At 41.3% G+C, this 26,540-nt stretch overlaps 1 protein-coding gene across 1 annotated transcript in view; it reads right to left on the bottom strand.

Annotated features, from left to right (window-relative positions):
* The window catches only part of pde8b (phosphodiesterase 8B), a 43,045-nt gene that overhangs the window by 13,000 nt on the left and 3,505 nt on the right, over window positions 1-26,540 (bottom strand). Inside the window, exons 2-11 of the mRNA XM_061061432.1 lie at window positions 17,343-17,399; window positions 8,756-8,946; window positions 7,335-7,394; window positions 7,054-7,111; window positions 6,682-6,770; window positions 6,511-6,589; window positions 5,214-5,354; window positions 5,025-5,113; window positions 4,884-4,938; window positions 762-813 (exon numbers count right to left, since the gene is read on the bottom strand). Of these exons, the coding sequence (XP_060917415.1) occupies window positions 762-813; window positions 4,884-4,938; window positions 5,025-5,113; window positions 5,214-5,354; window positions 6,511-6,589; window positions 6,682-6,770; window positions 7,054-7,111; window positions 7,335-7,394; window positions 8,756-8,946; window positions 17,343-17,399 (871 nt within the window). The remainder of the gene's footprint in view (window positions 1-761; window positions 814-4,883; window positions 4,939-5,024; window positions 5,114-5,213; window positions 5,355-6,510; window positions 6,590-6,681; window positions 6,771-7,053; window positions 7,112-7,334; window positions 7,395-8,755; window positions 8,947-17,342; window positions 17,400-26,540) is intronic.

Raw genomic sequence — 26,540 nt, forward strand, 5'->3', positions numbered from 1 at the left:
CCATGCAGATATGTGCAAGTTTTATTTAGCTTCTTACGCATTTGACACAATTTGTGCTCTTATCTATCTTTATGAACTTCAGGCTGCAGAGAGACTGTCGCCAAGTATTCATTTTTTCTGAATTGGACTTTTCTGTCTTTGGAATGATCTAACTTCAGTAATTACAGCTAACTAGTAAGGGGACAAACGTAAACCAAAGCAGGAGAACCAAAATGTGCAACGTTTTTTAAAGACAGTAGGAAACCTCCCTAAGGGGGCCTCAATCTGACAGCATTTACTCTCGTTGCCCTGCTGAGCATAGCTTGCATTATTTGCCTTGAAAACCGAAGTTTGTCAATAAAAGTCAACAAAGAAAACTGGTAATTATCCGTTTTAACCGTCTTTAGGAGAGAGGGCCCCCCAATTGATTTTAAATAATGATTTGAAGGGGTTGTGTTCAGATATTTCAGTTCAAGAAAATGTACAAGAACAAAGTGATCAGACTGTATGAAACTGGCAGTTAGTGTGTTCTGTGTGTGTTTTTCCTTTTTATTTCTGAGGAAGTGAAGACTGAATTGTCGGATTTGTTTCATGTTGGCGTGATATTCATTCATTGATTGTAATTTGGACAGAACATCCAGACATTTATTGTTTTGCTTTTTGAGTAAGGGGGCAGGCAAAACTAGATTTATCCTTCTCCCTGCTCCTTTCTGTACATGGGATGAAGTGTGAATCGCCGCTGCGTTGATGTACTTTACAGTCTGTGGTGTTTTGTTTGTTACCTGACTGAGAATGCTCCCCGCTGCATCTCTCCTCCTTGTTGAACTTGTGAATCTGACAGACAGAGAGAGGAAGACCTGAGTTAACTGAAGGTTAAGAATAACAAGAGTCACTGAAATAACATCTTCACCGACAGAGACACAATCATCGTGATTCCCTTCACACTCGTGTTGTCATACTGGAAATCAGTCTCGTTTTCAAAACCGGTCTTGAGACCACGCTTTGAGGGTTTCCGTCTCGGTCTCTGAATCCAAAGCATTTTTCACTCGGACCTGTCTCGGATCAAGACCGGTCAAGACCACCACTGATTGGCTGTAACTGGATCTTAGGCGGTCGTATCGCATATCATAACTTATCGTGTCCCACCGTATTGCATCGTATTGTAACGCACCGCATAACGTATCATACTGATCGTTTCAAATCGGATCGTATTGTATCGGATGGTGAGTTCCCTCGCTTCCTAACAGGATTCATAAATTATAACAAGCAGGGCCATTCTTGACCTCCGTAGGTCAAATAGACAAATACGCCTAAACAGCAGCTTTGGTTTGTAAACTGTATTGTGTTGAATTGTCCGTCCGACAACACAGTTTCTAAATCCTCAAGTTTAATGAATGTCTGTGAATTTGATATTTTGTTCAAATCAAAGAACAGAATGATGACATGCACACATCCAGAGATAAAAACTGTCATGTTATTTCTATTTGTAGCTTTTAGCGATGTTTGAATTTGGTTTTTTTAGGGAGCCTTTAATAAAATCTGGCCAGGGACAACAGATGAAAATTTGCCTTTTGGCTAACTCTGGCATATTTACCAAAATGTTTATTAATATGCAATGTCCCTGTAAAATAAAACAATAAAAAAAAAATAAAAAAAAAAATTCTGTTTACGATTCACTATTCTGTGACTGTGAACCTTATATAACACTGTCCTGTGTTTATTATACTATATTTCATGTGACAAATGTCCTGTACGTCCTGTTAGCCACACAGAGGTTATTGTACATATGAGGAGCCTCTAATCCAGTTACAGAAGATTTTCTACACCCAGTGACTCACTGCACCTTCACATGCTGCTGACAGTGCAGCCTGCACGATTATGCAGCAACGAAAGGCTCATCAAAAAAAACCTTATAATGATGATTTCTTATGTTACAAAATCAGCATGTTGAATTATTTGTATGGAAGAGAGGGAGTCGATCCCATTTCATCTTTCTCACTCTGCTGCCCCTTTAAATTCCTGAGTCGTGTCTCTCGTCTCTGCAGCGCGTCCCATTCTCAGTAAATAGGATTAAGGCAGTATAAACACTCATGTAGACAAATAAGGGCGCCTGATTGACCCTGGCTACAACTACTTTTTCCTTGCGGGGCTGCGAACTCAAACAAACATCTTTAAAAATATCTTTGGCATTAGCTTGACTAAAGCTTGAGATTCCATTGAAGACAAGTGGCCGTAAACCTGCTTAGACAAAAAGCTGCGTTACAAAACAACACGATGTGATGGAAACTGTGCGCCGCAGCCAAACGTCTGAGTGGGAGGAAGAGTGTTTTAAAATGCTCAGATGAAAATGTTCAACACAATATCAGATCCTTGTCATGCTGTAGAGCCCTGTGTGGTCGGGGGTCATCAAATAGTCCACCTTCATGTCTACACTGCATCTGTTATGTGTGCTAAAAAATGCTTTAGAAACAGAGAACACTTTGATCATTCTGTTTAGTCTGACAGCGCACATCGTCTCAGGTTGTGGGGTATGACTTTCGGGAATGGGATCAGTCTCTTCCATGTCGAAGGGTTTCCCGCTCCAAACGAGCAGGAATGAGGCTTTGGCAGGCAGACGCCAGCGGCTGACTCACCCTGTGCACACACCATGAAAGCGAGCGGTGAGCTAAAGCTCGCTCTCGGCGCAGCTTTGTTGGGAGTATAAATAGATCTGGCGCCTGGCTGTTAGCCCTCGCAGGCCTTAGCGGGGGATCCTGGGGGGTTTAGCCGTAGCTTAGCATAGTATGACGTTATTGGCCTAGAACCCAGCTGAGAGCAGCGACACACACCTGCAGCGGGAGTAAAAGCGTGCACGCTGCTGAACCACAAAGCTGGAAAATCTGCAAGGCGGTTTCAATCTGACACCACGACCTGAGGTTCATTTTGAAGATTTAAAGATCATAAGAGAACGTAATGTACTTTTGTAATATGTTGTTTTTATGTGATATCACAGTGAAGGAGCTTTAGGGCTATTTCTGACCCGACAGCTGTGTTGTGTTATGCATGCTCACTGTCAAAATAAACCAATAAACTAAACTTCAGCAGAGTTTGTCATCTGCACATAAGACCTAATTTACACCAGGCTTTATCGGGCCAACCAGGATTGAGATTTGTTCAAATTTCGACAAAAGAGCAAAAACAACTTAATTAGTTGTCTGATTTGTTTATTTTATTTTGTGAAGTTTAGTTTTTTGCTGAAAAGTTTCTATTAATAAATGTAGCTTATAAGTTGACTTTGGATCCGCGGCTGCCTTTTGTTTTCATTTGATAGCGTGTTAAACCCGCTCAGCAATGGCTTACCTCATTGATTTTGTTTGAAGCCATCACATTAAATTAGTACAGTTATTTTACAAGAAATACATTAAAGGTTTTTAGCAGTAATTATTTCTCCAAACACAAACAGAGTGTGGGTGAATTGGGCTGCATTCAGACACCCAGAGAGAGGAGCCATACAGATTTCTGTTTTTTACTTTTTATTTTCTTGCTCTTTGGAAATGGACGGTAATTCTTAATCAGTGTTTTTAGTTGTCCAAGTAAACAGTTCAAACTTTGGACGATCCTAGTAACCTTTGCTTGCTTTAATGGTGTTGTTCATATTCAGATGTATTAGGGCAGGGGTGGGCAACTGGCGGCCCGGGGGCCACATGCGGCCCCCATCAACCCTCAACGTGGCCCTCAGGTCAATTTTTACACATCAATTAATTGGAAACATGAAGAAAACAAGACAAAATCTGCCATGAAATCATGAAAACCAGAAATATGTCCATAATAATATTTGATCAGTGGTATATGTTGAGTTAAATTTGAGACATAATTGACTGTAATCGTTTTTGTATTCTACAATTTGGCAATCTGGCAGTGAGAATTGAATGAATGTGGCCCTTGCTGTGACCAAAGTTGCCCATCCCTGTATTAGGGGATCACTGGGCTGTGTGGTAATGGGGCTGGGCGATTTAGTCTGTTTTATTATTATTATTTTTATTTTATTTCTCCATTTTATTTTGTCTTTTTACTGCGCTGTTATTTTGACTGTTTTTATTTAAAAATGTATTTCTTTTTATTATGTTTTTTTTTTCATCTTGTAGGTACTTAGGTCCTTGCCTTATCTATATCATTGTCTGGTACACAATGCTGGGATTTTGGGGATGGGGGCGTGTGGGTATGCCTTGTTCTGCTCAATGGAACTCATGTAATCGCCTCCTGCCTACCCATATTGAAAAAAAAAAACAATAAATATTTGATCACAAAAAAAAAAAGCTTTGAACGTGGTGGTCGTTTGGATGTTTTTTTGGGTGTGGAGAGAATCGTTGGAGCGTCAAACTTCATTAGTGGAAGCCTTCACTAAGTGGCCTAAAAATGTGTATTGATCAATGTGTATTCGATTCTGACAGCCACTCTGGAGGCAAAAGGCTGTGACGTAACCTCTTGAGAGAAGCTCTACTAAAAAGGCCTTCAGGGTTTTTTTTAGAGTGCTGATGATTGAAACACATTCAGATTTTTGTGAGGACGCTCGGGTATCTGCAGCCCTACTCAGACTGCCGCTACAAGATGTGATTTGTACGCCCCTGTGACGTTTAGCTTTCAATGTGAATGTCGCTGAAGCGTAATGAGGGGAGGACGTTTTGGAGGTCGTAACAGAGGTGAGACACTTTCAGCTGAGCCAGCGGGGGGGAGCACAGCGCTGTGTGTGTGTGTGTGTGTGTGTGCATGTCTGACTGTGTGTGTATGTGGAGCTCCAGCTGTGCCAGGCTTCTACAACGCCGTCACAGAATCAATATGAACGGCTGAGCTTAGTTACAACACTTGTGTGAAAACAGCAGACTGATCAGGGCTTGTGTAACACATCAGATTATCATTCCACTCACCTGATTATTGTTGTCTATGTGAGGTCTCTTGATGGCTACAAAATGTCGAATCTTCCTGTAACAAGAGACGAGAGTGTGTCAGTCGCTTTAGACATCTCGGTAATGACGTCGACCTCTTGGGAAGATTTTAAAACATCTCACCCTCCTTGGCCGACGACGGGTGTTATCTTCACATGCTGCTGGATGCTGTCGCCTGCCTTCTTCCTAGCGAAGTAAATACCCTGCCACTCCTTCACAAACAAACAAGCAAACAAAAAAAAAACCAATCAGGACATGATGCAGTACTCTCTCACTCCACAGATGATAACTGTGAATGATTACACTTCTTACCTTTCCTTTCTTGATGCAGGTGTTGATGGTGTCCAGCAGGTCTGCTCTGTTCTTGTCGCTCTTGGGGAGTTCAGTCAGCTCCTTCCCCATCAGCTCCCCCTTGTGGTAGCCCATCATACGCTCAAACGCTGGATTTACATACTGCGAGACAAAAAAAAACAAAAACAGGAAGATATTCAAGTTTAAGTCGAGCAATCAGACCGTTTCTAAAATGACTCTTTTGTGTTGCTTTGCGCAGTTTATCTGATGATTTTGTATAAATGTTTTGGGGTTTTTTTTGCACGTTTTTTGCGGTGAGATGTTTCTTCGTTGTGACGAGTATTTACAAGTAATTAAACATAAAGGCAATAACCTATACAGCGTTGCACTCTGTTGCTTCGTCCACCATCTTGGACATGCTGTAACCATGAAAGTGTGACTTCCATAAAAGGCTTTCCAACATGCAAAAAACTCCTGAAAAACTCCTGACATTTCCATTTCTGCCGGGCCTCACACTCCTCTTCACACTCATTCCTTTTTCTGAAATCTTGACACCAAAACCCGACTCTGAAACGCGTTCCTTTTTACAGAAGATGTCAGCTGTATTCATTCAACAACGAAAAATATACATTAGGGACTGGACGCTCAGACGGTCCGTCACATGGACTCAGGAATATGACAGCAGAGACGGGATCAGTGTCGTGCCTTTAAGCGCCGTGCTTTAACTCTTATTAGCGTTCAGATAGACGACTCGTGATCGTGCATTTAAAGCAATTTAAAGCACGCCGTGAACGCAAACAGCTGAATTTTTCACTCTGACTTTACCCGGAGTTTCTTCTGCCAGACCCCTTCGTATTTTTTTCTGCATTTGAAATGATGTCTGTGCCTCCCGAGACCCCCCCCCCTCCCCCCCCCCCTGTCCCCCAGGGAAAACTCCCAGCTGTGAGGGACATGTGTTGAAGAGCAGCTCAGGAAGACTTCATGGACAGGCTGTGCTGATATTTTCTGCACATTTTCAGGAGTGCATGTGTAAACTGGGCTACATACTCTTTTGAAAATCACATTTTTGCAGCTGAATGTGTCACCAACAAACAACCTTTTTGCTATTTTAGATCCCCTTAAAACTGCAGTTCTGTTGAAATTGAAAAAAATGTGAATACATCCAAATACTTACTTAACCAGGTTCTTCAGATTCACATCTTTAGGGGAGCCACAGACGGGCTAAGGAGTCTTCTGAATCTGGCTTTAGTCTAATGCATCTGCATGTCTGTGTGTGTGTGTGTGTGTGTGTGTGTGTGTGTGTGTGTGTTTTCTCTACCTGTATTATGTGGTCCTCGCTGGTGATCTCCACAGCCTCTTGACAGTTCTCCAGAGCGGTGAACACAGAGTTACAGGCCCTGCAGACGGATTAATAAATTTCAGTCCATGCACTTTCTTTCACTGTCTGGGATGTGTGATTTTATTTAACGTGGTTATCTTTTAACTTTACCTCAGTTTGAACTGACAGCGCACCTCCCCGTGCTCAATCTGAATGAGCTCATTGTAGCAGGCCGACACACTGCTGTTCTCCGCAAACCTCTGCAGGCGGAACGAGGTCAAGTGACAAGGGAGAGAGAGAGAGAGAGAGAGAGAGAGAGAGAGAGAGAGAGAAATGAGTCAGAATGTGCTCAGCAGCCACTTGTTCTGTAAACTCCGACGTCATTTTCACACCTTCAAACACTGCCGATAGTCGGAGCCTCTTTCAGGAGAGTTAACGTGCTGCTATTTTAGCGTCTGCAGTCACTTAGAGGCCTCAATAAAAGCCTCGTTCAGAGACAATGATGACACGTTCACTCTGTTTTTGAAACACAGCTGTACGTACCCTGCTGAATCCAGCACAGAGGAGAGGAAGAACAGACGGCTCGTCCTGGTCTGCCACTCTTTAAAATAAGAGAAAAGAATCGTCACAATCTACAAACCAAGTCTTTTTTTTTTTAGGAAACATCCTTGTAATGATCAACTTTGTGACCTGACAGTGAAGGGCTTGTTTATGCACCCTCACGGCCACTTCTGTTTGACTCTGTGACCGGTACAGACATTCGATTTGAAGTCACATATAAAACTAGAAAACAGAGAACAAATAACAAGTCAAATCAAACTTACTTTTGTGGCACAATGGCGAGAATAACGGTGTTCTCAGAAGGCTTTGTGGCTCTGATCAACCTGGAAATAAAAATATGTGGATTAAAAAGTCAGCGGGAGTTCATTCCATTCACACTTTGACCCCCCATGAGAAGCGGTTTGGACTCAGGTGCTGGATAAACATGTGGTCCAGGTTGGAGATTAAAGTCATGGCCACAGAAGAAGGGCGGGAACGTTTCAGCACTTTACACACAGACGCCAAACACACACATCTGCTGCAGAGGTTCAGCCACAAAGCCACACAAGAAAAGGGAACACAGTGAAGGATGTAGAAATGTGTTCTGAGTTTAAGACAGTGGTTCCTGTTAAGTCTTCAAACGCCTGAAAAGAAGACAGAACTTGAATCCCAGAGTCACCAGTGTGAAATCAAGAAAATGTGTTTCAAGAGTCAAAGAGGTTTCTGAAAGTGGCCAGAGCCTTTTGCAGTGGAGAATGGGAAAGAGAGACAATAAATACATAAATAATAAAGAAATAAAGTGACAATTTGTGTTTTAGGCTCACTTAAATGTCACTCTGTTTTTGATTAATAATTGAATTATGTGGGATCCTTTTTTTCCTGAAGTAGTTCATAGTGTTAAAAATCAGGTTGTACATTTCAAGTGTTCTTCCACTGAACACCAGAGGGCGCCAACCAGTGCTCCACAGCAGTTTCCCCCAAACTACACTTAAAGGTAGAAACCAAAACAAACTGCTGTTTGGCTGCACCTCCACCTCCTCCAACGACACACCTCCAACCCCCCTCCCCCCCTCGCGTTCGCACGAAGGAGTCGAGCACAAGCGGCGGTCAAAAATTGCTCGAGCTGCAATCGTCTGTGACCTGCATTGTTGTTGTTAGCACGCTAATGTTAGCTTTTTAGTTATCTCGTAGCTTCACATTGCACATAAACTGACACAGAATGGCCGTGATCTACAAATGTTTACGTGGCATTGAGGTCTCTGACAACAACGCAGACAGCAGGACTCGAGCTTCTCTCTCATTGTAGACAGTCATGACTCAGATTTCTGCTGTAAAACGTTGCACATTCTTCCTTTAATTTCAAACAGACTGAATTGTGGAAAGTCTTCATAAGTATTTATTATTTTTGAGTTCAGTGTAGGATTGCTTGGTCTTTGTTGGACAGATTCTCTGAACCTTTTGGCGAGGGACGCGGTAAGAAGGGGTGCTGAGGGGGCCGCGGCACCCCTTAAAATCAGGCAAAATCAAAACCATCAGCCAATATAAACATTTAAAATACATTAACCATGTTTTATGGCATACAAAGATGTATCACACTGATATGAGTCATCGTTATTTTTTTTGTCTATGGAAGTTGGTTACTTATTTAAAATGCCTCCCGCAGAGTGAAACGGGCGCTGAGAGCAGTCACACAGGTAAGGCTCACCTGCACACAGCTTCAGGCTCAAAGTAGCGCGAGTGACGTCCATCGATGACGATAATCTCGTGGTGTTTGTCCAGGAAACACTCCACGGCGGACTCGGCCGTCCGCGCGATGTTGCACCTGAATCCAGCGCGGTCGCAGGCCCACCAGAAGGCGTCGCTCTGACTGTCCTCTTTGGCGAAAACCAGCAGGACCTGAAGAGACGAGAGGGAACAATCATGAATCTAAACCTGTAGCGTCTCTATTTTTCTTCATTATTTTCTTTTAGAATTGGACTGTTTTAGAAGTGTTTTGATTTATATAAATATTTACTGATAAAAAAAAATCTGTCACTGCATTTCCACACTTGATGGATCTTTTGAAAATACAAATATTTTGCATAATTTTTCCGGTTAAAAAGTTTCTTCCTTTCAACGTCAGTGTGTAAAAAGTCAAGCACAAAATGTCCACAAGAGAAACACAAGAGGAAAAGATCAAAAAAGATGGAAAAACATCCACAAATGAAGAACACATTACAAGACGGAAGAGGGCATGCAGACATCATGACCTCCCTGACGGAATATCAGTAAATCCATTTAAAGGGGCATAACTAAAGATATCAATCAAAAATACATTCAGAGAAATAAAAATAACACTGTTGAAAATGGATAAATGCTCCCACCGCACCCCTTTTAGTTAAATTACTGGTAACGCAAACAAGGCCTTTTGTGATTCTAGACTAGACAACACAAGCTTTTATTGAGTTTAATCTCTTATATAAGTTTTTAACTGGAACCTCTCGAGATTCATTTTAACTTTTCTAAATTTAGAAAAAGACACCAAACGCCTCAGGGATGATTTGCCCTTCTCCTTTTCTTTGGGTAGTTCCTCTGTGGATTACCTCCCACAGAACCATGACAAAAACAGCTCAGGGGATTCGACCACTACGATCTGTCCCTGACTGAAAGTGTGTTCATGCATCTGACCTCCCCTCCCTGTGAGGGTCTCCAAACCTGAGCATGCAGGGCTCCTGTGTGCAATTGGCTCTTTGCATACTTGTATATACGCCTGCCTAATCACTGATGACAGCTAATTCACACCAGCAGACTCGTGTTTTTGATCCCACACTGCGTTCTGACCCTGAACACACCGCTAACCTTTGAGTACGGCGCTGAAAACACAACACTGTAAAAGATACACATAGAGAAGAGATGAGACAAAAGAGCAGCTGGTCTGCAGCCAGAAGTAACAACAACACTCAGCTCTCAGCTTCACCTCCTGACTCTGAGCAAAGACAACAAAGGATAGAGAGGCTGAGGGGGAAAAACTGACTGTGAGGACCGATTGTGTATTAGGGTGACGGAGAAACAGCTGTCTGAGAGTGAAGCCGACATATTTATTGCTCCCCCTGCTGGCTTGCTGCAGTATAGCTGATAAGCCCCGCCTCCTCTGTGTTAACAGATGAGACATGGGGCAAAACTATAAAAGTTCAAATACACTTCCAATAACTGTTTGGTCAAACCCGGAATCTGTTGTGATAGTTCATCATGCTGATAAGGGATGTAAAGATTCACATCTGTACTCTGAAAAATGAATCTCAATAATACGGTGAGCGTCAGCAGCTGCAGAGCGAGATTTTGAAATTGAGGACGCGTCATTGTCTTTTAAAATCGGAGGTGTGGAAGCATTTTGGCTTTCCCCGAGACAGAAAATGAAAGAGGTGAGAAGATAGCAGACGAGACAAAAACTGTGTGCAAATATCACAAGAAGACAGAGAACTACAGAAACAGCACGACCAACATGATGCAGCGTTTAATCAAGCCCCTAAAGGAATCTTTTCCAGTCATAATTTGTCTTCAGTCTCATTTTTTAAATTAAATGTTGAGAGAATCGTATCGGGAGTTGAGTGAATCGTTACATCCCTATTGCTGATCTATGTCCCCAGTGCTGATTTTTCCAAGTGTTGCTGTTTTCATTAGGTATTTGATGAAAAAAAAGAGCGGCTGTAACGTCAGGATTGACAGCTCTGCTGACTCCTTAAAGCGCTCTCAACCCGATTAGCAGACTAGAGGAGGACAAGCGAGAGAAAATGTAAAGAAAAACAACAATACAGTCGTTGAAGTTTCCATAAACGAGAGTTCTGAGTCTCTGCTTCAAACTGACACAAGAATTGAGGCATTGGTGGCGCAGTGGTGGGTGCGCGCGCCCCATGTGTGGAGGCTGTGGTCTTCTGAGCGGGCGGCCCGGGTTCGAGTCCAGCCTGTGGCTCCTTTCCCGCATGTCATTCCCCACTCTCTCTCCCTGATTTTTCAACTCTATCCCTATCTCTATCTCTCAATTAAAGGCGCAACAAGCCCAAAAATAAATCTTAAAAAAAAACAAAAAACTGACAAGAATCTGTTCTGCTGAAGACTGTAAACCGACCTGAGGGATCTTTGATGTTTTTATGAGTATATTAACCGGTGCTTTGGTTGGAGAACTGGCTGTGGTGTCAATTCTGCGGTTGCACCAGTCAGCTTTATGTCAGCGCTCGTCTTGTTTTTTTTTTTTTAGCTTTAACGGAATGAGACGAATGCAAATGTTCATGACGATAAACAGTCAACAATGAGGACTCAAAATGCTTCCTGTATGGTTTTAAAATCAGGAGCATACATTATCGTATGTTATCTTTATTTTCTGGTGTAGCTGTGCAGAAAAATGCAGAGTGGAAAAGACCAGGTGGGAACAGAAAGTGACGGAGCATTGGTGGGTGTCTGTGAAAGGTCCACACTCTTTGATCCAGTGCAGCTTTGTGTAACCATGGTGCTGACATGTGAAATTCCACACACACAGCACCCAGATGACGACGCTGCAAAACCGCACACATCTCTTACCTGCCGCCCTAAACATGTCGCCAAGGACGAGCCTGTAAGGCGGCGCTGTTGGTCTTAAGAACCCAGGAAAAAAGGAGGCGCAGATAGGTAGAGGTTAGAGCGCTCTGCCCATGTACTGAGGCTTAAGTCCTCGAGAGCGAGCGGCCCAGGATCTAATCCGACCTGTGGCTCCTTTCCCACATGTCATTCCTCACTCTCTCTCTCTCCTCTGTGTATGACTCTATCCACTGTCCTGTCTTTAAGATAAAGGCGTAAAAGGCCCAAAAATAAATCATTAAAAGAACAAAACATTTGAAAAAGAAGTCTGCAATCCATCACACCAACATCAGATCTGTCTTAAACACACACCGCCTCAACCGTTACTCACTTTTAATGAAACACGTGTAAATCACAACACAATGAACCTGCTATAGCATCTTCAAAGTAAATAGACTTCACAATTTGAATTCTTACATTTGTGAATTTAGCAAAAGGTTGTCACAAGTTCAACACCTTTCGACACAAACAACAAAATGTCTGGTTTTTTTTATGAAAAAGTAGAGAAACTTGAAGGAAAAACTTGAAAACTTGACTTCAGCAACAGTTTCAACCAAAAGCTTTAGCAACTACAGCGAGAGAGACAGTATGCAGTACTGAGTCTTCCTGTGCTTTTGAGAATTGACCCAATACCGGGTGCCTGAAGGACCTCTATATTAGTTGCCGTCACATCTACACAGGTATCAATATCATTGTGACATACAGATATATATTATGTATAAAGAGATATGGATTTATATTCTTGCATTGTGACAACCCTTTGAAAGCACTGCAGTGTGTAAGTGACTTATTTGTGACTGTTGCCTGCGACTGGCTCACATTTCAGAGGAGTTCAGAGGTTAATCTGCCGTGTTTGCACAGTCAGGACAGACGCCATCAGATGCTGAGAGGTTCCCAAACACAGAGAGAGAAAGAGAGAGGGAGAGAGAGTGGTGTCACAGGGCTAACCAGCTTTAAGCACTGGTTTTGTTTTGGGGTGTAACATTTCCTGCAGACTGCCTGCTGCTGTGGACCGGCCTGACTCCAACTGCAACTAATAATATCAATCCTTCATCATCTACTAACATTATTATGAATAATCATGTTATTATTTTCCACCATTTCCTGCTCATTGTAGTCGTTAATGTGAATATTAGACACATCAGAGGATTATCAAACATTGCTGTTCCTTCTAATAACACTCATACTTTAACCATTATTACTGGCGCTGTAGCCATACATCTGTTTTACTGGTTGTTGTTGTTTTTCTGTTGGTTTGTCTCGTTCCATCTCTCTTTCTGTAAGACTAAAAACCGTCTCAGCAGGCAGATGCTCGAGGGTTCTGCCTGGTAAAAAGGAGGTTTTTCCCTCGCCACTGTAACTTTGCTAAATGTTGCTCAGTGCTGTGCTCATGGTGGATACATGTTAGGTCTCTGTAAATAATACAACAAAGAGTACGGTCTAGACCCAGGGTCTTGAGATTATATTTGTTATGAATTGGCGCTATACAAGTGAAGACTGACTGATTCAATTCATTGAGTGTGTGTATGAGGACACATTTGTGGGGCTGGTTTTGTGTTTGTATTTAAACACAAAACCAACTCGCACATTTTTCACCATCCAATTTTTGATCAGATCCATCTGTCAGTAAAATGTTTATGTGCAAGAATTTTGTTGTAAATGTCTTTAAGTATTTGCAAAATTCACCAGTTTTTTTTTTTTTTTACTGTTTCTTCTTCCTTAATTTCTGTTTCACTGAACGTTATAAAATACTAGTAAAAGGAATGCATTGTACAACTTTTATGTGTGCAGAAAATAGTCAGTTGTTTTGGTCATGATAATTGGTTTAAGTCATTTTGAAGCAGAAAAGCCAAATATTTGTCGTGTTTGTGCATCTTGGAGGAGACAAGTTCACAGACTGAACCGGCGTATTTGTGGCATTTTTGATTGCATGAAAAGCTACTTCAACTATTAGACAGCTCAGTCTCTTGCCAATTAATTATCTGTGACCCTACAAATCAACTGACCCATAAATGTCTATTTGTATTAACTTTTCTTAGTACTGTCAGCCTGTTGAATCTCTTCATATGGCATTGCATCCTGCAAGAAAAAGTGAGTACTCACACTTTTAAGTGTGTATGAAAAAAAGTGTTCATAAAACTGCAGTTACACAGAGGAGAAATATTTTAAGAAAAAGCATGTGTGCTACTTAACCTTCTAACCTTATTATCCCCGTAATGAGTGAATGATATGCTTCATTAATGAGCGAGGACGTGCAGTTTCTGCAGAGGTTGAGGCTCCGCAGGACTGAGAGGCAGTAACAGTAAATGTCAATGGGAACTCATAACTTTCTCCCGCAGAGCATTTTATCTCCCTCTTTTCATCTTCCCGCTCCAGAAAAAGTCGAGGAACAGGAGAGAGGTGGGTTTGGCAGCGGATCCAGCAGAGAGCTGGAGGTGCAGCTTTTCTGGGCTGTTCTCTGTGCGGGTCTTTCAAGGGTTTTATTAGGCATGAGACAAGCTCTTAGAAAGCTTTTTAATCAAAAATGTGCTCTCTTTCCACCTGCCTGCATGCTGCCTCAGATTCCTGGAGTGATGTTATTTGGCATGCTGCATAAGGATACTGTAACTTGAACATAAGTAGCATGCCGGGCCTCTAACGTCACCGTGCTTGAGCAGAACACTTGGACATAAGTCAAACCAGCACGGCTGAAAATGAAGCTAAAACCACATTAGCTAGGAAGTGTGTTTTCCATTTGTTGTAGCTGGCTAAATGCACATCATCTCAGAAGTGCGGTGACTGGTTCTATGTTTCTAGAAGTGTTGTAGTCAAGACAACACCAACAAGACCAAGACATACCCGAGACCAGAGTGCTCCGAGACCGAGACAAGACCAAGACATTTAGGGATCGAGACAAGACCAAGACATTTAGGGACCGAGACCGAGACAAGACCAAGACATTTAGGGATGGAGACAAGACCAAGACAATTAGGGATCGAGACCGAGACAAAACCAAGACAATTAGGGATCGAGACCAAGACAAGACCAAGGCATTTAGGGACCGAGACCGAGACAAGACCAAGACATTTAGGGATCGAGACAAGACCAAGACAATTAGGGATCGAGACCGAGACAAAACCAAGACAATTAGGGATCGAGACCAAGACAAGACCAAGGCATTTAGGGACCGAGACCGAGACAAGACCAAGACATTTAGGGATCGAGACCGAGACAAGACCAAGACATTTAGGGATCGAGACCGAGACAAGACCAAGACATTTAGGGATCGAGACCGAGACAAGACCAAGACATTTAAGGATCGAGACCAAGACAAGACCAAGACCAAGACATTTAGGGATCGAGACCGAGTAAAGACCAAGACATTTAGGGATCGAGACCGAGTCAAGACCAAGACCAAGGCAGGGCAAGATCGAGATCGAGACAAGACCAAGACATTTAGGGATCGGTACCCAGTCAAGACCAAGACCAAGGCAGGGGCTGACTGAGTCAAGACCAAAACCATAATTAATTGTGTTTCAGGGAGCTAAGTGTCACTCACTTAGACCGGGAAGGTTGCGGCCTTAACCGGGGGATAAAAATCAAGTTATGAATAAGTTATGTGTTCTTTTAGAAAGAGCGGTTTTGGGTCTAATCACAGTAATGATGTGGAAAATGGGTTCAAATATGTTGTTATTAACTTGAAATATGGCCAGATTTCCCTCATGATTTTTCACAGATTGTTGTCTTGTCAACTGTTAATCAATCACTGAGCACTTAATTGTGACTTTTCTTTATTCAGATTCCCTTGTTCATATTTATAGTTGTCTACAAGATGATGAGCTTTCCCACCCTGAATGTGATTGAAGAAAAAGGCCTCTGTGAGAAAACTGTCAATATTTAAAAAGTAATTTAATAAAATGCATCTCATAATGAGATCACTTCTGAGGTTAAAAACTTGCAGGACAGAGGAATGCTGCGAGGTTTACCTGTGACTCAGCCAGCTGATAACCTCCAGGAACTCTCTGTTTCTTTGTTGCATAAGGATAAATCTGAGGCGCACATGTCCTAATCCCCTCACCAGAGGATGAGCGCACTCAATCCCTGACTCAACCCTGCCTCATCCTCCAGTATTACTCACAAGGTCCTGACCAGCAAGGCCAGACTCCAGCAGGTCTGACACTTCAGAGACACAAACAAGGTGTCTGAGGAAAACACTTCACATTAATTTAATGTTCTCCCCAAAGCCTTGAATGTTTAGATAATAATGAAAGTGTGCTCGGATCAGGAAGTAGGTCGTTGAGTGTAATTTATGCTTTCAGGATGATTCATGTTTTTTTGGCTCAGAGAAGAGAGAGAGAATTCAAATCTGTTCTGTGTTTGTATTATTTTAAAAACAACACAGAACAAGCTTTGAGAATTATTCTTAAAAGGATGATTTCATAATGTGAAGAGTAATGTTGTCATGTCGTGTGTTTCTGTGATTTAGGCTGCTTGTTCCAGTAGAGATTATATTTGCAGACTATAACAATATGACCCAAATATAGCAAAACAGATTATTAAAATTACATATCAGGCCAAAAATATAAATAGATTTAAAAGACGGTAAATTAGTGAATTGTTTTGATTTGAATAACAGGGCGCCAGTAGACTAGTGGTTAGTGTGCGTGTGCAGAGGCTGGTCCTCCAATCAGGATGTCACTCCCAACTCTCTCTCGCCCCGATATCTGACTGTATCCAAAGTCCTTTCCCTAGATTAAGGTAGTGTTGTAGTCAAGACTGCATGAACTGAGACCAAGACATACCCGAATCCAGAGTGCTACGAGAGCGAGACAAGACCAAGACCAAAGCAGGGCAAGACCGAGACTGAGACAAGACCATAAATATCACTGAAAAATTGTCACTCACTTAGACCGTAAAATCAGGAAGGCTGCAGACTTTGGGTGTACAAATTAAATTATGAATGAACTGAAGTTATCTGTTCTTTTAAAGAGGGTTTTTTTCCTTCTAATCACAGTAATGATGTTGAAAAATAGCCTTTCAGTGGTGGTCATGGCTTGACTTGATTTAAAATCCAGAGTCTGCACGGCCTGAGACAAGACTGAGTAAAGACATTCAAGTGGTCTCGAGACCAAGTCTTGAGACATAGACCGATTTTCGAGTACTACAACACTAGATTAAGTCATAAAAGGCCCCAAAAATAAACCTTTAAAAAAATGCATTGAACAACACGGACAATGAGAACCTTGAAAATATATGTAACCCTCAAACACTCAGGACCTGATGGAAAATATGATCAGGAATAGAGCCGGAACAATTGGTTGAACAATTAGAGGGACAATAGTCACTTTTTCAGGCAAAAAATAAACTTAAAAAATGAGTAAATATTATTTAATTTCAGTATCTGAAATGAGATAGTTTGCTGCTTTTCTTTTATTTATATATCCCTGTTTACTTTCAGTCTTAAAAAATGAATTTGACGACCTTTCTTAAGACTTTGCAACGTTGCAATGGGCCTTTTTTTTGACACTAGATTAAAATATGCATTGATAAATTACACCAACTAATCTCACAATGAAAATGATTGTAGTTGCAAAACCAACATTCATAAAATACAGGTTAAAACACAATCCGAGTGATTGTAAAAGAAGAAATAGAGGATGTATTTCATGCAAAGTCCCTAAAACACAGGATGAAAGACTTGCCACAGTCATCTCTGTTCTTACCTGAATCGGCTCCTGAGTCAGCCTCATTGGTCCAACACATTCTTCTGTAGAGGAAACCTGCAAAGACACACGAGGCTACATTGTAAATAACTGTCACAAACACATGAAAATCAAACAAATATCACATTAAAAAAAAGCATGGAGCGCGTCTCACCATTTTACCGTTGATGTCCAGAAGCATATTGGCATGTTGCTAATTTATATTCACAACTTGTCTCTCTATTTCAAGAACCAGATCCAGCGCTAAAACAAGAACTTCCTTTTAAAAGTTTGGAGTAAAAACAGTGACAGCCTCCTAGAACAACAAATGCATTGTTTCTCTCTACGCTGACGACTCGTGTATTTACACGCGGTATTAGCAGAAGAGAGTGGAGCCGGCCGCTGCAAACATGTTTAGCAGGTATTAGCAGGCAGGCGCAGATTGAACTCACAGGTTTACTCTCGTAATCCTCCTGCAGGAGCATCCCAATCTGAGCCCTATATATGTGTGTGTGTTTGTGTGCAGGCTTATAACCCCCACCCTCCCGTCCCTGCGTCACTCCAGAGTGAATAAGCAACTCAGCTACATGTGCATCCTTTGAGCAGATGCATGCACACACATGCTTACACCACACAATGAATCAGCTGGGCAGCATACGTGTCATGTTTGGATATTAACCACGTGGTGTTATGAGTGAGTTATGTGTCGGTGAGTCATTTTTTCTAATTGGAAGATTTATCTAGGAATGTGTGGTTTTCCAATGTTCACAAACACACACACTCATGACCGGCACAGGAGCGGTTTCTGTAAAACATATATGAGTGGTATCCACAACAACAGAGAGGAGGGATAAGAAGAGAGGGGCGTCTGGGATTTGTCTTAATTCTGCTGGACTACACGGGACGCACAGACTCATTCCAGAAACAACTGTGTGACTAAAGCAGTGAGGTGGACAGGAGACGCTGACTCAGAAAACACAGCAGTCTTATTTGTCAGCGATTATCAGGCTTACAGGTGGACACACATTTCAACCCACATGTAGTCTCAAATGGCCACACTTGAAGAAATAGGCTCAATTTGAGCAAAATTTTTTTTAAAAGTGCAGCATTAGTCAGACTTACAAGATAAAGGAGAAATCAGTCGTCGTCTGTAATCAGTTTAAAAAATGTGTACTGATGGTTTGTAGTGAAGGTTGAACAAAGTTAGAAAGATCAGAAATTCAGGAGGAGTGACTAAAACAACTAAATATTTGAAAAGCTTTGCAAAATCTCTTTTTGACTTCTTTGATTTTTAAAAATACTTTATTAATCCCTGAGGAAAAATTCTGCTTCAGACTCTGTTATTTTAGAAAAATGCTTCTCACACACATAGGCCCAAATCACACACATGCACAAACAGGACCTGTGGACATGCATTGGTGGAGAGATGTCAGAGTGGGGCTGCTACACACTTCTACGCCGGGAACACCCCAGAGCAGTTAGGGATTCGGTACCTTGCTCAAGGGCACCTCGGCAGTACTCAGGAGGTGACCTGGCACCTCTCCAACTTCTGGGTTCCCAACCCAAGTCCCTACAGACTGAGCTACTGTCTTAAAAATGTTTGTTGCACATGACTAACTTCGGTCTTTATTTTTTAAATTAAACTGCGATAGAGTTTATTAGTGATCCGCAGAATCACTAAACAGTCACTAAAAACAGATTTTACTGCCAGCTGCACAGGTAGAGGACGGTACAGGTACATTAGAACAAACCATAATCAGACAGGCACAAAGTAATCATCTCATGTTCTCCACCCTGAGAGTACTAGCTCCCCAAACCCCCCCCCCCTCCTCAGGCAGACGATAGAGGGTACCCTTATGCAGGAACACCTTTTGTGTGTATGTCGTTATTCCCCCCTCTCTCTCTCTCTCTCTGATTTCTGACTCTATCCACTGTCCTATCTCTAAAAAAAATGGATTAAAAAAAAAACAAATAAACTATTAAAAAAAAAGAAAAAAGTAGTCAGCTCTGCACACACAAGAACCTGGTGCTCTGAAGTCGCTGACCACAGACTCTTACCGTCCCGACAGACACAGATTCACCTGCTGATCTCGCCTAATTATCTTCCCGAGGATTGAAGCCGATTTAAGGAAACTTTGTGACAAATTTGAAGAAATTCCCTCAACTTGTACTTGAGATAACGACAATCAGTTTCACTCGTTTCATGGCCTTGAACTAAGTTTTTTTGTTGTTGTCTTTTTACTGTTTATTCTTTTTTTTATAATTATCTGTTTTGAATGTTGTATTTGTATGTATTTATTTCACTACTTTATCATCTTATAAGTTATCGTATTAACTTATCTATTGTTGCCTGTCTCTGTTCTTATGCTCGGACAGTTTGTCCCTGAAGCTCTCCGGGCTGCGTGCTTGTACGTTTGAAAGGTGCTTTATAAATAAAGTTGAGTTAAGTTTAAACAATAATGGGATGGAAAGCCCCCCAAAAAAACCCGTCTTTGTCCGTGACTATAGCCTCATAACTCTGTTCGACTTAAAGACGCGTCAGAGCCAGATGTGAAACAGGACAGGAAGGAAGGACGACAGAAAGCGGGAAACTGCGAGGTGATCACTGCCGGGAACGGGTTCAGACGGCGGAGGTGGAAGGTGATGGAGTGTGTGTTGGCTGAAGCTGTCAAAGGACAACATCTTTACACAAACACGGTGGATATACAGGAAGGAGGGGAAATATTAAAGAAGATTCAGGATACGCAACACTTCATCCTGTGGTTTGGGAAGTTTCACACTGTTGACAAACTCGGACAAAAATCTGGCAATTTATCTTTCTTCTGTTTGGGAGAGAATGACGGCCAACGTTTTGGAGCTAAGAGCTAAAAAAGTAGTTTATAGTAAATTATATATAGCAATATATTGTAGTTTCTATGATCTTTTTTAAATATTCATGTGACTCACGATGTATATTTAGCTTAGCTGTAGATGTGTTTGTTCCTAATTGTTTCTAATTTTCTTTTCCACTTTCTATGGAGGCCTGTTTTTTCCCCCAATCGGGAATATCAGACAGGGTTGTCCAGCTCTGCCTCTGATTGGTCCGATTAAAGAGCAGGTGGACTCTCCATCGTGCAGATCACAATCTCCTGAGTGTGTCTGTGTCTTAATATTGCTCGTCTTACTTTGTGATGTTGACTGGAGAAAGCTGATTCAGATCTGAAACACGCTGAGATCATAAAAATGTCACATGGTGTCCAAATATGTGTGTCGACTCTTATGTTCAGATTTAGGTGCCCAGATGGGCTAGTGGTTAGGTCACGCCCCCTTTATGGAGGCTATAGTCCTTAAGCGTGTGGCCGGGGGTTCAAGTCTGACTCCTTTCCCGTATGTCGTTCCCTGATTTCGTACTCTATCCACTGTCCTATCTAATAAAGGTAAAACGCCTCATGTAAATCTATGTGGGCTGCACGGTGCAGTGATTAGCGCTGTTGCCTCACAGCAAGGATGTTCCTGGTTCAAATCCCTGTCGGACAGGAGCCTCTCTGTGTGGAGTTTGCGTGTTCTCACTGTGCATGTGTAGGCTCTCTCGGGGTACTCTGGCTTCCAAAGGTTAAATGAATGTGAGTGTCTCAGGTGTCTGTCTCTATATGTCTGTGACTGACCAGCGAACAGACCAGGGTGTAACCCCGCCTCTCGCCCAATGACAGCTGGGATCGGCTCCAAGCCCCCGCGACCCTGAACGGGAAAAGCGGTAAAAGACAATGGATGGAAACAAAAGTTGTGTATGTTCAGATTTGACAGGAGTTTGGTTTGTGAAGGCGACAAAATAATCCCAAATAAGTACCTTCTAGTCATTGTCCTTTAACCTCAGGCAGGGTCTTTGTTTTCACATCTCCCCTTCCTCTCACCCACATATGGAAATCCTCTTTTTTTTCCTTTTTTACTCTTAAACCGAAACTTTACAAAGCTTTCTGAGTCACTTCAGATAATTCTTTTGTTTCTGTGAAACGCTCTGAAAGGGTCTGAATAAATAAAGTCTTACATGCTGCTTTGGGCCCGTGCAGGTACATCGTGTCATCACATATATACAGCACACACACTGTTATGATACAGATTAAACAAAGCTTTCATTCTGCAGGCCAGCTCTGACATGTGGTACATTAAAAAGAGCAGTTTTAGTCTTCTGAACGACACCAACTTAACAAAGTTACAGAACGTTTCATGTGTTCTTTTGAAGGTGTTTACGATGATGTTCGACTGACGACTAAGTTTACGTTATCGCCAGAGAACAGAAAGAGAAGTTTAAGCCAACAGTTTAATCATTTAAAGTAGATAGGTTTCTCATCAGGACTTGATCTGATTCAGGTTGAAATTTAAACATAAGGGATGACATCATCTCTCTGAGCTCCGCGATAGAAATCAGTCAGCCAATGCATACAAAGATCATTACACTTACTGTGATGTTACATCTCCACGTTAACTCAAAGGTCATGTTAGTCACTAAATAATCGCCGACTTTAGTTTTGAAATCAACTTGTGTTTAATCGGATTATGAACATTTTACAAATTAAACAAAAACTTTCCTTTTTCTTAAAGGAGTTGAATAATGTTTTGATTGTTACATCCGATGTGGAATTAAAGTTTGTTTTTTGATATTTCTTGATTATGGTGATGTCATATGTTGAAGTTTCTTATATTATACTCCAGCTATGATGTTTTTTGGTTCGTTTCATTTTGAGGATAATGATGCAAACGGACAGATTGGAGTCTTCTTTTTGTTGTTTTGCAGTTTTTTTTCCCATGCATTATATAAAGTAAGAATGATCGTACAACAGTTCAGGGTGAAAGGCAGAAGTCTGAGCTTTCAGCTGCAACAAGAATCAAGGCTGCAGCTTTTACAGCTAGTCTTTTAGATCATTTGAAACAGAGCATGCCATGCTCACAGTGTGGCCTTCAAGACTAAATCTTCTGATCCTTCTCCTGAGGTCGCGTTTTATCTGTTTCCAAACCACACTAAAAAAGTGATTTGATTTATTTCACACATTCTCAGATAAAAAAAAAAAACCCGCTTTCATCGTCTCATATTACTCATCGTTTTTGACAGCAGGCCTTGGTGCTTTATGTGAATCACATCCTTGTAACGAGGCCCGGTCTTATCTGCAGCGCAGGTGGCCTTCTGTCTGAGAGACGCAGACCTGAGGTCAGCCGCAGTCTGCACACTGACACGCTTATCTCCACAGGGTGAGGTCATGATACGCTCACACTGATCAAGTGATATTCTGACATAGGTTAACTCTCATGTGAGCAGCTCCTTTGCATCAACCTTCAAATTTCATGTTCACACTAAACCAGGAACAGCAATGTTAGCTAGCACTGTGAGCTATAAAGGCTGATAGTGTGTAGCAAAACCAGGGCGATAAAATCCTCCTTTTACAATGTTTATGATTTCATTAAAGTCTTTATATGTGATTTTTCACACTTAAATATAATATAAATCAAGTATATCCTCTGAAAATAACTCTGTGAGTCATGACTGTCTACAATGGGTGTAACACCCGAGTCCCACTGTCTGTGATGTTTTCAGAGTTTTCAGAGTCCTATCTTCACTTTGTTTACATCGCCCGGACGGCCGGCTGACTCCTCCCCTCGTGTATAAAAGTTGTTTAATTGAGGGACTAGAGAAAAGAAGAATAACATACTGTACTCACTGATTAACTGTGTTTCTAGATCACGCTCATTTCAGGTAAATTTACATGCAGTGTGAAGATACGAGCATAATAAAGATCGCTAGCATTAGCATGCTAACACAACAATGCAGCGCAAGTTGTTTTGGTTTCATGCTGGTGCTCAAGGGGCGACATCTGCTGGATCAAAAAAAATCACATATAAAGCCTTTAACAGCTGGAAATATTATAAACTTCTTGTACAGTGTAGAATGCAAACAAACGCGACGTCCACAGTATGTCAGACATACCCGGATTATGTGACGCGGGAAAAATCTACAATATGCATCAGACCGGTCTCCCTCACGTAATGTTTCCCACAATGCAAAGCGCAATGTCAGAGATCGAAATGATGGCCAGCAATGGCCACTGTAACAGTAAATAATCTCAATCAGAACAAACCACACGTAGATATCACCAATTAACTTCTTTGATTCTCTAAATCATGAAAAAGGAAGCCATGCTGGTTCATGCAGATCTGCAATATGATTGGCTCAAATCCCTGTTTACAATAACATACATGTTTTTTTTAATTAGAGCCACAAATTAGACATTCAGGATTTACTGTCCATCCCTGACAACACTCTTTCTGACATAACACATTTCACACCACAAAAAAAAAGAACGGAAACATGACTGCATGCACTAAAAATGCAGACTATGCTCCATTGAGGTAACTTTCATGTAAACACACACCTACAGGAACTTCATTGGAAGTAAACAGACGTCTCGCTCCCACTTTCAAACTATTTTCCACTTCAGAGTCTGGATGACATTTCTGCTCTAACACTCCCTCTCACACCCAGCCCGAGGCCACGCTGAGCAAATAAATCCAATAATTGTTCAGAATAAGTTGTTCAATTTAGTGCTGTAAGGTTGTTTATATCTCCTTCTTCTTCTCTCAACAAACAACAAACAAGGAAAACCAGCACGATCTGTCTGATAATCATGAGCGGCTGCTGTAAGATGTTCATCTAACTTCCATAAAACTATTTTTAATAGACAAAACGAACCTCACTGCTGTCCCATGAGAGCAAATGAGCTTGTTTACTTCCTGTCTTTTTTACCTGTAAGAATGTTAAAGATGATTGTAAAGCTACAAAACACAACAAAAACAGCTCACTTGTAAAGACAGAGATGCCTGAATATGTCAAGCAAAGATCTAAAATGGCATCTCCACAAGGATTAACATTACCAGTGATGATGAAGATTGAAAACCAAAACACAATTCAAGATAGATTCATCAATAAATAGACTGATCTCCAGGATTATTACCTTTTTCTTTGTTTTTCCTGCTGTAGAAGAAAGCGTTCAGGGTTTTCTGCACCTGCTGCTTGAAACTATCTGCAGACCTGATTTTAATTTGCAAAGCTTTCTAACTCTGAATGTTTTTAAATTCTTCTTGAAATCTCTGGAGTCCAGGCATTCTTAAAATGAACGTACGACTATGATGGTTTGTTTTTGTTGAAACTGTGTGCTGCCGCTATATTTAGCCAAGTGGCCCTTGCTAAAGACATAGGACAAACTCAATGGGATAAAAAATGTTTAAAAAGTTTTGAAATCTATCATCAGTGGTTTTTACTTTAGTTACTCGTCTTATGTGATGAGATGTTACTGGTAGTTGTTTGCATCATTGAACTGTTTGCCCTCCCCCAAAAATCCGTCTTGATTTCTTCCCTAAAGCCAACATTTTCTGCCGGATTGAACAGAGGCGAGCGATTTGACGCACTTCCTCAGTCGACACGTTTTCAAGCTTGCAGAAAGATTTAATTCACCCAGAATTCATTGCATGTAAGTGGTACTGAAAATGGGCCCTTGTCTAAGTAAGCTATGCTAACTTTGAAACCAGAAACAGTTCTTGAAGTGCTCTCCAGCAGACTCCACTGACAGGAAGAGTAATTCTATAAGACCTTTTGATAATGTTTACAGAATCCAATGTGTTTAGAATAGAAAGTGTTTTTTGCCGGGGAAAATTACTGTTTTTGTCAATGGAGTCTGCAAAGAGGGCAACTCTGTGATTTTTTTCCGGTCTCACAAAAGCATCTCACTCTGGATTAAAAGGTCTATCTGTTCTGTTGTCTGTAGTCAGACACTTGGAAGCCAATAAATGATGACTTCGATGTGTTGCATTTCCTCTGAAAGGTTAATTTGTAGTCATTTCATCCTGTTTCATCACAAACATCTTAAACGCCACTGCCTGTCATGCAAGTGAATACATAACTCTTGATATAAACAGTCAGATGTGTAATAAAACAAATCACCCCATCTACATCTTTCATGAATTAAGAAATTAGCTCTAAAGACCAAGACTGTAAACATTTATTTTTGCTGTAAAATGGGCATTTTAAGTTTTCTCCAACAAGGATCCCTTTGCTATTGCAACCAGCTTCAAGTGGACACTCGAAGAACTGCAGTTTTTGCAGTTCCTATCTGGCTCCATTTCTTAACACCAGATGTGTTCAATGAGATCTGTGATTGTTATCATTCTCTTTATCTCATAGTGTCTTCCTCTCCAGCAGGAGGCCTTACATTTTGTCAGTCTGCTGTTAAAGGAGTACATGCAGACTCCCTCTGCACAGCCGGGAACTTTGTTCATTAGGATTTACTTTGGTAAAGTGTTCATTATTATAATTTTTTTTCAAAACACACAACCTGTGCTGTTCACATTCACTGAACTGATGTTCAATTGAAAATGCTGAGTCATCATCTCTGCAGATACTGATAATGAGCGTCTGTGTGAAGACACCCTGCAGGGATCTCTGTTCACTTTCCGCTCCTTCACATGCTACTGTTCACACTCCTGATGGTACTGACCAGAGGGGTAAACAAATGACTTGTGTATAAATGTGCTCTCACACACTCACACACAAACACACAAAAACACTAACACAGGAGCATGATCAACATCATGGCAAATTATCAGAATCCTGCAGAGGAAGACAGATGGTTTAATAATAAATGGTATCATTGATCCTTTATCTGTCGTCAGAGGTGATGTTGAACAGCTGACTAGCCAGCGCAAACACACACACACACACACACACACACACACACACACACACACACACACACACACACACACACACACACATAATCTGTTGCACTCTAAACTAATGACACAAATCTTTAAAAGGTATTAAATGTCCAGACTTAAATATCATTAAGCTTTGCGCTATGATTCAAGCTGCTAATGAGAAGCTTACTGTAAGACTTTCATCCAATCTAATTATTTCTTCAAGCTGATGTTCATCTAAATTAGAGCCAAGAGGAGGAGCCATTTTTGCTAGAAATGAATTAAATGTGAGAAGAAGAGAGCATGGGAGCAGCCGAGCCTCAATAAAAGCTTTGAACACAGGCCAGAAGTGTATCACAAACACAACATCCAAACAAATAAAGACAGTTTTTTCAAGCAAAAGGTCCAAAAGTATAGTGCAACAAAGTCCCACTGTTCAAACACAAAAGTTATAAACACATAGTGTGTGTGTATTTTAGTTTGGAAATGGACTCCATATCT

Source organism: Labrus mixtus, chromosome 17, assembly GCF_963584025.1.
Source record: "Labrus mixtus chromosome 17, fLabMix1.1, whole genome shotgun sequence".
Taxonomy (NCBI): Eukaryota; Metazoa; Chordata; class Actinopteri; order Labriformes; family Labridae; genus Labrus; species Labrus mixtus.